This window comes from Oryzias melastigma, linkage group LG4, assembly GCF_002922805.2.
Source record: "Oryzias melastigma strain HK-1 linkage group LG4, ASM292280v2, whole genome shotgun sequence".
NCBI lineage: Eukaryota > Metazoa > Chordata > Actinopteri > Beloniformes > Adrianichthyidae > Oryzias > Oryzias melastigma.
This window is the reverse complement of record NC_050515.1, coordinates 4,793,027-4,807,087: the sequence shown is the minus strand read 5'-3', so window position 1 is coordinate 4,807,087 and position 14,061 is coordinate 4,793,027. Positions and strand designations below refer to the sequence as shown.

The following is a 14,061-nucleotide window of genomic DNA, read 5'->3' as shown; positions in this document are numbered from 1 at the left end:
TATTTTAACAAAACCCTCAAACTCGCGCCTGTTACGAGCATGCGCAGTCTGTCCTCTCCTCTTTCAGCCCCGCGTGACACGTAACGCGCGGCAATAGACAGACTTTCTCATTTTTCTTTTTTCATGGAGGTTCTCCTCTAAATCAGATGTTTAAGCTCCTGATTTTAAAGCGTGTCTTCTCTCCCTCACACTCTGTGGATCTGTCGGTAAAAAAACACCTGCGGAAGAATAATCCAGTCGGACCGAACCATTTTCAATTTAGAGGAGGGGGGTCCGGTGACGACGTTTCCAGAACAAAATATGTAAACATTGTTACCTTGACATTAAAAACAAAAGTATTTGCGATTACATATAGGTTATTGGTTTACTGAAATAATGTCTTCTGTTGTGTCCTTTTGTCATCATTCGGGGCCTCCGTGCCCCCCCTCTCAGTCTGGGCTCCCAGAATCAGCCGCTCCGTAAGAAGAAGAAGAAGCGCGGCTCTTCCGGGGGTTTCTCCCGTGTTTATTTAAAACGAAAGTTTATCGTAATAGACTCATTTCATTATCGAAAAAAAGTAATATCGCAATAACGATAATTATCGTTTTATCGCCCAGCCCTAGGCTCTAGCAAGTTTTACTTTGAAAAGAAGAAGCTTCACTGACCCTTTATTTTGAATATTTGTTTATCTCTAGTGACAGTATCGCTGCTCATTCGGCTTTGTTTTAGTTCATAAATTAAAATCCAACATTATTCTGTATTTCAGAACAATCAATATTTTACTACATGATAATTTACTATACTCTACTATATTTATAAAGATTGTAACTCAGCGATTTGGGCGTTGCAAATATTCATTCTCAAATTTGCAAGAATCCGAGTGCTCAGATACTTGTTACAGCCCTGTTCAACACCTCTTATTTTTTGTAATTTCACATGTTCATTTTCGTGGACTTTCCTTGAGTTATAGAAAGTTTGTTTTGTTAGCATCTGCGCGGGATTAGCCTCCTAGCATAATTTACATATTGCTGTCTTCTGCTCATCGTCGGGCGTCTTGAATCCAAAATGCAACCAATCAAATTTTGATGAAAGTGCTCCTTTTCGGGCCGCCTGAATCTGTGTTTCTGTCTGCTTCAACTCCGGGGAAACAACTTAAAGCTCTTCCACATCCATTGTTCTGCACTCGTGTTAAGTAACGTAAAACCTGTCGTAAACATCGCATAAGTGCGAATCAAAGAATGTAAAGCAGCTTTACATCGCAAAACCACAAGATGGGGTTTCTTTGCCAAGAATCTATTTTTAAATTGTGTTTATTTTCACTTGTATACATTTTTTGTGTACACACTGAGGTTCGAAGTATTTAATTATATATTTGGCAAAGTAATTGATCAAATCAGGTTATAAACAATAGAAGATAAATTACACGATAGACACTTTCTATGGAGATAAATAAGTATCACCCCCGATTTGTGCATGTGTAATTCTTGATTTGTGTGCAAGTTAGGGTTTGTACATGTGTATTCTCAATTAGTGCATGCATAATTCTTGGTTTGTGCATAACTTCGGATTTGTGCGTGGGTAATTCTTGATTTGTAACTCATATAATACATTATGTGCATAAGTAAAAAAATTACAAAATACAAAAAAAATGTACAAAATACAATTTACACATGCTCAAATTAAAATTACAACGCCTTGAAATTAATTACACACACAAATCTTTAAAAATTGCACACAAATCACCTCTTACGCACACACAAAACCTCAGTTAAGCACATATCTGTCTTGAGACTTATTTCACATCTCAGAAATTCATCCATGAGTGATACGTTCAAATGCTACTGTAATGCTAGGTCATCAGCCGCTTTGAACTTAGTGAATAATATCCGGTAAAACTTGACATTTTCCCACTTTCTTACACAGATATGCCTGATAATTAATATAAAAAGTCTAAATGTGTTTTAAGAACATTTATCTGTTTAAAAATGTAAATATTTCCCAGAACTGACTGCCTCCTCTCTACAGTCCCGCCCCTGAAAGCGCCTCGGACACAGAGCTCTGTCCCAAGCACTGGTCACCTGTCACGGGGAGAGCAGGCGGTGCCGGACCTTTCTAAACTCCCGCAGATCGTAGGGCCGGTGGGCTGATCAAGCACTCCTATCGTCGCATTCGCCACAGAGAAGCTTCGCGGGGAGACCAGACCGGAGCACACACACCCCCACCGCCTTTTATAAAGTAAATGCACAGAGTTCTGGTCGGCTAACGCGCCGTTTACAGGCAGCACTGGCCCGCTTCAATCTGGGGAGTTTAAAAGGGTCCGGCACCGCCTCCTATCCCCGTAACTGTGACCAGCGCTCGGGACAGAGCCCGCGCTGTCAGGGGAGGTGCTGCAGATCTAAAGCGAGTTACAAATCAAGAACTACACACACAAATCCAAAGTTATGCACAAATCCTAATTTACGCATGAATTAAGAATTATGTACCCACAAATCGAAGTGAGTCTATTTTCTCTTCATACTTTTCTATCGCCCACACGATATGTATCGTTATCACTCACATACTTTTAGCACAACTTTAAAAAAGTATAGCATTTAGTTTTAAGTTTCCCCTGTTACATTACTGTCAAAAATGTGTCAAAAAAGGTTTAAATATTGAGTAAAAAAACATCCATTTAACTGAGTGCTTATGTGTACTGAGGCTGGTATATTTAACTAAAATAGAATAGAACTGAACTTTATTTTTGCTACAGCAGGAAAATTAATTTGTTACCATAACTCTGTTGAAATAAAAAACAAAAGATAAAAACAGCGTTCTCTGTTGCTTTTCCAGTGACTGTTTTTAGTTGCCAAGTGACAACAGCTGAGCGTGTCAACAATGCAGCTGTAGATGGTTTCAGACCCAGCAGTGATGGAAAATCCTCCAAAAGGAGTGACAGACATACCACTGCACTCATGTGTAACAAAGAAAACTCCATGTCTGTCCAAAACAAAAAAAGCTTGAATAATAAAACAAAAACAGGTAAGCTAACTTGGGGCTAAAGTAACTGGCAGGTAAAAAAAAAAAAAGTCAGGTCACTACGATCAACTTTCCTTCTTTTTCTGAAATCTATTACTCATAAATGGCAAGATTGCTCTATCTTCATCCACACAGCCCTAAAAGTTGTGTAACTGCATTACATTATTGTTTATTAAACAACACTACCTTTTGTTTATTACGTTACTGTAGTGACATGATGGATGAAGGTTGGGGATTATTTGTCGTGACCAACGATCCACTCAAAAAAAATAATAAAAAAATGCTAAAATAGAGAAAAACTAAAGTAATTTATAAAATATGTACATCAGTGCCCGATTGTTCTCCACTGCAGAAGCGTTTTTTATTTATTTATTTTATTTCAATTCCTGATGTTCTCTCTAGTGGTAGTTTTTTTCATGGACTTACCAAGGTAAATTTCTTATTCAAGACAAAGAAAAGTTGTTTTTAAACAGAGTAAAGTCCTAATCAAAACATCGTTTTCCCAAAAAAAAAAAAAAAAAATAGTGTTCTTGTTGGTTTTTTTAAACATGTACACAACTTTGTCTATGGCATACACTACATTTTGACAGTAATCTTACCCCATAGTACTCACATTAAACTTCATCACCCTCAGTGGAGTATCATCTTCATCATCATCAGCTGCCTCCTTCTGAGCTCTTGTAATAACCAGGAAACGTCACTGTGCAGAAAGGCGGGCGTGCGACAAAGCAAAGATGAACAAGTGAGCGAGCGTGACCTTTAAAAAGTGCCGACATGCAGGAGAGAGAGAGAGAGTGACAGAGTGGATCTATATGAGTCTGTCGATCGCCCATCGCTAACAATAGGAGATGTAAAGTGCCTGTCAGCACACACACACGCACACACACCCCCACACACACACAGCTCTGATCAAAGAACATCGACCACATCTTTGTTCACCTTCACACGTGCACGCTCACCACTCCAAAATATAACTTGAACCACCTTAAAACCAGTTGCTTTATGGTGGTGTGCTCATTAGCCCCCCCTGCTGGTAAAATTTGCTGAGTCACAAGCAAGGACATTCAGATGAATGAACTGAAAACTAAAGCTGAGAAAAATATTTCAACTTCTTTACCTTTTTTATTTCCTTAAATTTTGGGGGGAATTTTGTTGAAATTTGCATGAAAAGAAATTAAATTAGCAATTCATTTTTTTAGGAATAGTCTTTTCTTTTCTAACCTCTTTTTCATTATTTACACTCATGTTCATGACAGAAGATGCTGTTGACAGGAAGTGATGTTGCACACCCTCTCTTTGAAATCATGCAAAGCAGAGCAGGAAGTGACCTCATGGCGGTGCTGCGTCTGAAGCACGGACACATGTACACAGGATGAATAATACCTGGTGTCACTTATTCTGCACGGCGACTTAAAGCCGGAGGGGAGACGGGCACTTTAGCGAGAGTTTGCTCCGCCCACTTCAACCACCAGCTGAAAATAGTTTGCATCAAACTGTGGAGTGGAAAGGGGCGGGGGGTTTGCTGAGCTGCTGATACACATTTACACACAAACTTGCTCCAAGCACACTTTTATTTTATATGTGTGTGTGTGTGTGTGTGTCTGCACGTTGTGTTGGTCAGCAGATTTGCAGCGATGCATCTCTGGAAGAATCACTTATGGATTAAAGTGCAGGAATGTGTGTGTGGGGGTGTCTCTGTGTGTGTGAAGCTTCAGCTGCTCATTCTGCAGCATTTAAGCTGAACAAAAGCCAGAATCCAGTTTGAATACTGGACAGTCTGAACACGGGGAAGCTGAAATGGTTTTTCTCCAGGTGTGTTAAGGCTCGCCTCTCGGTCGTACACTTCTGTTTTGTGGTCAGCGGCAGAGTTGGACACTTGTTGCTGCAGAAAATTCCGATCCATCAGGGTTTAGTGTTTATACTCCGTCCAGCTGCTTTACTCCTCACCTGAGTGATTCTACCTGATTTAGGTGGAGACTTTCTGCTTTAACACAAAACACACACAAGTTCTATACAAAATACCACACTAACTCGCACACATCCACTCTCATGCACAACACAGAAAAACTTACCAAGAACACTTGAAAACACAACATGAACATTCATGTATCTATTTACACACCAACAGTGTTGTGTGTACACACACAGACATTTACATACATGTACACTTATACACACTGATGTAAATACACCTCCACAACACATGTACACACCTATCCACTCAGAATTAACACACGCACATCAAAGCAGTCTCTTACACACTCACACAAACTTACACACACTAACTCACAATAACATAAACATGCGGACACTCACAAACATTTTCACACCCATGTATACACACAAAAACACACTCGTATATATACACACATTTGACACACACTATCTTTTGACGAGCACTTCCTGTCTTACACACACATATGTGTTCATGTGCATCTTACACACTTACATGCACTAATTCCCTTTACGCACACATACACACACGCATGCTCACACAACTATACACAGACTGACATAAACACATGACACTCACTAACTCCCTTTACACACACATCATCATTCTCAATCTTAAACACACACACAAACACACCCCGACTGACTCACACAGACGCACTAAATTCTTCAACACACACGATCATACTCAATCTTACACACACAAGTCTGACACACACAACGACACGTACTAACTCCTCTTACACAAAAACACACATTCACTGACTCCCTTTACACACCCCCCCCCCTCAATCTTACACACACATATACACGCACACATACTAGCATAAACACACACACTCTCTTAAATGCACACACACCACAGAAACACACGCACACACCCACCACAGTAAATGACCTTGATGTTGTGCGGCCATTACACAATTCATTGGCGGGCCAATCGAATCTCTGTCGATCAATATCCTATTAAAGCAGCACACACAGTCTTTGCAGGTTGTGTGTTCCAAGCATGTGAGCATGTAGCTAACTGTGCTGAAGCAGTGTGACATCTGTTGTGCGTCTCAGTGCAGGACTTGTGTGTGGACTTGTGTGTGCATGTTGTCTGCCTCGCTTCTTTTAAAGATTTTTTTCTTAAAAAAAAAATACTGTATTATTTTGGAAAGTGCTGACTTCTGTTTCTGTTTGTCATTTCTTAATATGACATCAAAATATATAATTTTTCTGCTGTGTTTTTCTTTTGAGTTCGGATGTTTTTGGATGTTTTTATGTCACGAATTGTGCAAAGTGTGTGTTGGATTATAGAGTAATGCAGTCTGTGTGAAGATCTTAAAGGATTCATTTTAACAACAAACAGACTGTAGAAAAAACATGTTGGCATTCGACAGACATTTAATACAGTTTAATAAAATATTTGCTTCAAGATTTACCCACAATGCTTTCTAAGTGTGGTGGATTTTAACAGTAATAGTACTTTTTTTAATAAGCTTTACCCCCCAAAAAAGTTTGAATCCATGATTTTCTCTAAAACTAGATATTTTGTTTTTAAATTTGTATTTGTTTTTAGTTTTTTGTTATTGTGAAAATGATAAGAAACATTGTTTTTTTATATATTCTTCAAAATATTTTTATCTTTTCAGCTTTTTAACCTTTCTAAGCGTTCGATTCCCTCATTAGATTCCTACTTGAACTTTTTTTTTTTACTTTAATGTTTTGTTAATATTAAGTTGTTTTTGCTCATTTTTCTTGATAATGTTTGAAATTGTTTAAAACCCTTTGCTCCTTGAGCACAAACTTGAGCAGACTTTCAGCTCTAAAGATCTTATAAATGTTGACCAGTTCAGCAGCGATTTACAATTTAGGTCAATAGTTTACAAAATAAAATTTATTTATTTGTTTTATTTGTTACAGTCTTAGGTTTTGTTTTGCTATTTTTTTCCTTTTTCTGGCAATAAATATTTACGTTTTTCAAAACATTTGTTGCTGATTTAGATAATATCCAGTTTTAGTTTATCCAATAGTTTTTTCAACCATGTTTATCAGATTTACACTATAATCTTTTAGCTTTTGATATTATGTATTTATTTGTTTGCTTTAAATATTTTGCTGTGATCAACTTCCTTAGTTATTTAAGCTTGAACTAACTTGAGGGTTTTATCAACTATTATAGCTTGTAACTTTTGGTGCTGAAACTGTCAGAATCACCAGGCCTTTTCACAATAAGGGCAGGTTTTGTGGTTAATTAATTGGAGTCCAATTAAAAAAAGACACGTAACCTTTAACATTTTCTCTATTGAAAAGTTCAAGAAAAATATTTTATATTGAAACGTTTAAGTGACTGTTCCACTTTGTTGGCCTCTTTAGGAAGCTCACAACCCTTGTGTGCGTGTGTGTGTGCGTGTGTGTGTATTTGTGTATGGGGAGGTGGGATTACTTGGCACTGCCACATACTTCACAAACAAAATAAGCACACTTTCTGTGCCAGCGTGTCACAAAAGCTGCTGTTGTAGGTAAAAGGTTGACACACACTGTGAGCGCACACACAAACACACACACCCCTGCACACAAGGCCGCAAAGATAAGAAAGCAGATGACCCACTTGGCACAGTGTGGTAGCGTCTGTCTTACACACAAACAAACGCACAAAGAGATGCGAGGATGAAAAGATGAATAAACCTGGAGGCCTTCACGGATCACATCCATCCATCCCTCCTTCCCCTTGCCCTCTGTTGCCCCGGGCAACGTATCCCCCACACACACTCGCACAAACACACCTGGTCATGTGCCAACAGCAGATGGGCATCGCCGCACAAATGACACAGAGATGTTTGACAATTTTAATAATGATCATCATAATAATAAAAGTTACAAAGAGCAGAGCAACAATAAAAGGCAAACGCAGCTGTGCTGTGGGTGGGCGGAGCCTCTTTTAAGCAGCCAATACAGCGTGGCGGTGAGGCGGCACCGACCTCAGGGGGTTCACAGGTACAGGGCCTGGCAGCATCGGGGGCCTGCGCCGCCTGCAGGCCGCCATCCTCAGTACAGATACAGTGAAAGTCACTGGAATCTTTTTGTTCTTGGAAAGCACACGCAAGCTCACACACTCATTAGACAAATGATCACAAAGACACACACACAAGCAGATTATCACAAAGACACAAACTCAAACACACCTCATCGCAAGACACACAAACATACACATTCACACACAAGCAAATTATCACTAAGACACACACTTGCACACAAATGATCACAAGACATACAAAAACACTCAAACACTAGCAAATGATCACAAAGACGCACTCACAAACTAAGGATCGCAAAAACACACACAACACAGACATACATGGACACACACACCAACCTCATATCTTCATATGTGTCACATGTCAGCACACCAACTTACACACACTTTAACAATATTTACACTAATACTCACAAAGATTCATAATGACAACACTTAATTAAAACACATTTACTCACAATATTCACACACACAAGAATGCACACAAACACAAATTCATACAAGCAGACCTGTCTGCACAGTATGGGCCATACAGACGCTCAAAGAAATTAACGCACAAAAATTTGACTTTATTTTCTCACACACACACATTTACGCAAAAATACACTTACACACGGATAAACAATATTAACAAAAACACACAACCATTCACAGGACTTATAGAATTTCAAACCCATGCAAAGCTCTGATTGGCTGAAATGATTTCCATTTTACTCTCATTTCCTGTCGGGCCTTTCAGTGTAAGAGTTTAGTTCTTCTTTGCTTTGAACCCAATTTCACATTGAATAGTGTGCTCGTGCGTGTGTGTGCACGAGCGCATGCAAGTGTATCTCTGCAGGGCAGAGTGATAGATGGGGGAGCATTGTGTGCTGAGCTCAGCAGAAACCACCCACCAGGTCCTGTCAGCCCTCCTCCTCCTCCTTTCATCCCATCACACCTTCATGCTCAGTGTCAATAAAGCGATGAAGAGGAGGAACGAGGGTGCAGGGAGGCCGCAGTAAGACACGGGGGGCTGGAGGCTTGGATATAGACGGATGTCCAGGTCTAAAGCTGAATGATGCTTTTGTTCAGCAGGATTGTCTGACTGAAACCTTTGACAACAAAGAGCCGAATCTGTCTGTCTGAAGCCCCCGCAGGGCTGAGGAGCTGCCCTCCTCAGAGAGATGGAGGAGGAGGGAGGTGGACAGATCACAGAGAGAAACGGGAGCAGCTCGCTGTTGTTTAAAGACGCTAACGATAAGCATAAACTGTACTCCAGCTTCTAAATATTCAACAAGTCGAACTGAATCTGCTCCTGCTGAGGTGCAGATGCTGCAGTCTGCTTTCAGACCCGATCCAGATCTGCTTTCAGACCCGATCCAGATCTGCTTTCAGACTCGATCCAGATCTGCTTTCAGACTCGATCCAGATCTGCTTTCAGACCTGATCCAGATCTGCTTTCAGACCTGATTCCTGCCTCCTTTCAGCCCAGATCTGAAAGCAGACCTGTATCAGCTCGTTAGTCGTTAGTTGAAGGAGGAGCTTTAATCTAACTTCCAACAGGCGTGCGCTCATCCCTTGATGCTGTTGACCTGTTGGAGTCATCGGGTCAGACTCATAGAGATCCATAAACACATAGCTGCTCTGCAAAGGAAACTTTCTTTCTGTTTGAGTTTCTGTGGCTCCACTTCTATTGGGTCGTACCTGCATGACCATTATGAAGTAAGTTGCTCTGATTTTTTTAATAACTCCCCTCCCTCTGTCTGTTCATCAGCCCCCATCGCAGCTGGGACCGGGCCAAACTTCTCACTGGCCGATCTGGACAGCTCCTCCTACTACAGCATGAGTCCGGGAGCCATGAGGAGACCGCTGCCCAGCACCTCCTCCTCCAGGTACGCTCCCTCCTGTTGGAGGGTAAGTTTTTTTGTCCCAACCATGATTCGTGTTTTTTAAGGTTAGGTCTTTGTAAGCCTTACTTAAGCCCCTTGTTCCATTGCGAAGCATGACTGCCATGTTTAAAGTTAGACACGTTCATTTTTCTCAGCATTTCCACTCTCCTTTAAACTCTTATGCATCTATAATCCAATGGCAACTTTAGTGTAATTTATCTCCTTTAAGACACTTTTTTATCTAATTATCTATTTAGCTTGTCGTTTTTATTTTATTTAGTACTTTTAGAATCTAATTTCAGATGTTAGTATTGTTTTCAGCTGTCAGACATTTTTTAGCACATTTATTCATTTTGAGTGTTATAGTTTTAGATGATTTCAGTATTATTAAGTTTCCTTCCTATCAGTCTGGCACATTTTCAAAGTACAGCTTGTTTGTTTTTCCTTTAGCATTCTTCAGCAATAACTGAAGCTATCAAACACTTTTTTTCAATTTGTACTTTTGCAGACCTTATGTAAGAAGAAAAAAATATTTTAGCTTTTACATATTTTTTGAACAATTAAACAAAAATTTGATAATAGTTTTTAGCAGCTTCTGAACAGATAGATCTTAGATCCCTTTGGATTTTTAAAAACTATAATAAACTATGAATTTATGAACATAAACCTGTCTCTGTCCTGGTTAAAGTGGTATGAAGAGGTCATCATTAAAGTTGCTATGGAAACCACTAAGAAAACTGAACCAATCAGCCTCAGAAGTAAACATTTGAAATGGTTGTGATGTTTCTTGTCTGCTGTTACCATTCACAGCCTTCCAAACGGGCTGTTCTTACAAGCGGAGAGTTTTATTCTGTTTTTGTTCTGCTAAGACAAAAAGCTGCTGAGTTTCTGTTCGAGGACGCTCCCCCAGGAGGAGTCCAGTCACATGAAGCCACTGCAGCACAAACATCCATTTTTCAGCAGCTCTGAGCAGAAATCTGACTCCAGGTCTTCTCCATAGGCCAACCTGTCCATCATTTTACCCAACCTGCTTCTTCTCAGTGCAAACAAGCACTTCATTCTCTGGCACAATTAGTTTGGATGAACGTATTCTGCTCAGTTGAGATTTCTGTAGTTTCTTTGTGTTTGCACAGCCCCTCCTTTTAATCATGTTATCTCCTTTAAAGTGGTTAACATGGAGCAACAATGCAGCTGTTTCCTCACCAAACAGAAAACCTCTCTGCTTAATAGAGAATTTAGTAACCTTGCTTATGATATAGCAGCTGGACCTCCTCTGTTATAGTTGCAATCCACCAAACACTCACTGAAAAGGAGGTGATGCTACTCTCTGGTGTTTTAGTTCCCTGTTAAAAAGCAGACGTCCTTTGATCTGCTGGCCAAAACGAGACCTTTAAAGCCTGTGCGATAGTTTTCTATAAACTTCATTAGTGCACCTGTGTCCTCAAACTCAAGTCCTTCGGAGAACCTGGAGAACTGCTGCTTATCTCCATTTCAAAGGATTATACTAAAAGTCTACTGAGACCTAACCTGACAGCGATGAATAAAGTCAGTTTTCTTCACAAATGTTTGCCCATATTAAGTTATTTTATCAATATAAATATAATTCCAAACCTGACTAGATGATGCCTGAAGCCTTAGTCACATGCTTTTGTATGGTTGCTGTGGTTTTTGTTATGGTGGGGAAAAAATCCCCTAGATGCACTTTGGTGGAGAACAGTAAGTCATATTGGTCCAGTGTCTTGTGATAAAGAGAAACATTTCTAAAACAAATGCAGATCTGGGATGCATTGATAATTGTTTCATAATCAGATTGTTGCATCCTGAATTGTAATCAAATCGAATGCGTGCCCTGAACAGGTTTGCCCATTTTCAATATGTAGACAGCCCGTATCAACCTGTTAGGGCAAAGCCTTAAGCTAAACACACAGAGCGGAAGTGAATATTATGGAAACATAGTTTTTTTTTGTTTTCTTTTGGACGGCTTGTTTTAACACCTTTAATGTGACTCTTTATGTATGAAAAAGGATTTTCGTAACGGGTTTGCTCCATCTGCATCGGTAAATCTGTTGAAGCCGTGTTGGACAGTTGTGTTTACATGGGAAAGGTCACATTAAACATAGTTTGATAGAAAAAAGAAACAGGTTAATATGAACACCAATATTTTGGTGTTATCCTAAATATTGCAGCTCAACCTGGACCTCTTGTGGAGGATTGTTGAAAAGCAGACTCTCTATGTCTGCTAGTAATGATGTAATGATGATTTTCACTTTATGTTATGTGTTTGTTACGAACGGCGGGAGCTCCTCCTCCCCAGCATTCTCATGGGGTTGATGTGGTAGTTCCTGGTTGAACCTGAACTACAGAGACCTGCTGAAGCTTTGTTTACACCACAGCAGCTTCTCTGTCCATGAGGATCTAACAACACCCTCCATCTGCAGCTCTGCCAAGAGGATAAAATGCATGGAGGAGGACGTGGACAGTCCTGGCGAGGAGTCCTACTACCCCGGTCAAGGTCGCTCCCCTGGTAGCGGCAGTCAGGCCAGCAGCTGGCACGACGTGGAGCCAGGTATGTCTCCGCGGCAACCACACCTTCCAATAACAGCCAGTCATCTAACACCCCGCCTCACTGCCCTGACACTCCCGCCCACTTTCCCAGCATCCCCCTGTGCAGACACTCGTCATGGTTACAAACACTAGAAGGATGCAGCTGAAACTATATTTATAGATGATAAGGACACCAAACCAGCTGATGTAGTCACATGATCTCAACATCCACATAAAAACCAATGCTTTGATTGTATGAAGAATATTGAGAAAATAAGAAGCTGTACTTTACTTCCTGTTTTGAGATCAATTAAAAGATTAAAAAATCCTTTTATATTTTAAAATATTTTGATCCAGAAGATTTGTATACATAAATATTCACTTTTTATCTAAAATTATTTTGGTTGTTACAAGAATTATATCATTTTCTTGCTCTTTAAGAACAAACCCACCTGGTAGAAATTATTTTGGTTTTACAGAAAGGAGGGAAAAGGTGTCAAACTTTTTATTTGTTTGACATCCGAAAGAGAAACTTACAACACTTACAGCAAACTTTTCTTGACCAATCGCAGCAAATTTCTGATTTAGTGTCTGACTTTTCTGCAACATTTCTTTCATCTTACTTTGTCTTTCATTTTCTCTTTTTTTATTCACATTTGATCTTTATGTAGCACATTAAAAATATGCATACTTTTGATAGTTCTTAGGGATTTTATATATTTCTGGCAGCGTATTTTTGACTGATATTCAAACTGTAAATACTGGATCACATAGGCCCCACCCACTCTGCCACAAGCTCCGCCCTGTTAGGATGCTGACTGCACCTTTCCCAGCCCTCCACTCTTTCTCTTAGCTGCTGTATTCAGTCTGCTCTCTTTGTTCTTTTCGTTTTTTTCCTTCTTTCATCCTTCTTTGGTTGGAAAGCTGGATATAAGCTGCGTGGCTCTCTAGCTAGCTCGTTCATCTCTCGACAAGGTAAAGATGACACCACGGCATTTTAACTTCCTGTCTTCGTGTCTGTGAAACCTCACCTCCTCCACCTTCTCCTCCTCCTCACCTCCTTATGATGGACAGATTACTGTAGATGTTTGTCTTCCGTGTTGTGACGTGTCTGGTTTGGTCTGCTGGATCCCTCCTGTTTCCCTTCCTCAACCCACCTGACTCCGCCCACCTGCCAGCATGCTGATGACATCACTGTTGGTGTTTTCGGTCAATGTCTTCGGAGAGAAGCAGCTGCCAGGCATTGCATGGTTGTGTGTGCGCGGACACATGCAAAATCAATCATCACTTCTTTCACTACTCCAGCGGATAGCAACACAGGAAAAAAAATCAATTTTACCACCAGTCAGAAGCTGCTAGGGGGCGCTGTTGGATACGCTTGTTTATAGTTACAGTGACTAATAACTGCGTGTTTTTTGTAAAAACTGCGGGACTGAGTGGAGCTTCCCAGCAGGCAGTTTACAAATTTAATGAAAATGTGAAACATGGGAAGATAGCATGAAATACTCACACTTTGAAAAATAGGGAAAATTGTTTTAGATGATTTTAAGTTGGTTTGTTTATGTCCACTTGTTTCCGTTCTTCAGAGTTTTGACAAATCGAGAGTTTTTAAGTTTAAATAGTTAATACCGGAAACCAGAAGCCGTCCAGATATTGTATTTCTTGCTCCAGATGCTGCAG

The 14,061-nt window shown here is 40.1% G+C and overlaps 1 protein-coding gene across 8 annotated transcripts in view; it reads left to right on the top strand.

Moving 5' to 3' along the window:
• The window catches only part of nfia (nuclear factor I/A), a 124,579-nt gene that overhangs the window by 83,062 nt on the left and 27,456 nt on the right, over nt 1-14,061 (top strand). For 6 of the 8 annotated variants that reach the window (XM_024258824.2, XM_036211440.1, XM_024258821.2 and 3 more), the window contains exons 5-6: nt 9,723-9,840; nt 12,276-12,403. In XM_024258824.2, the coding sequence (XP_024114592.1) occupies nt 9,723-9,840; nt 12,276-12,403 (246 nt within the window). Of the gene's footprint in view, nt 1-9,722; nt 9,841-12,275; nt 12,404-13,305; nt 13,357-14,061 lie in introns of all 8 variants that reach the window. The other 2 variants (XM_024258823.2, XM_024258825.2) reach the window with 1 other exon arrangement.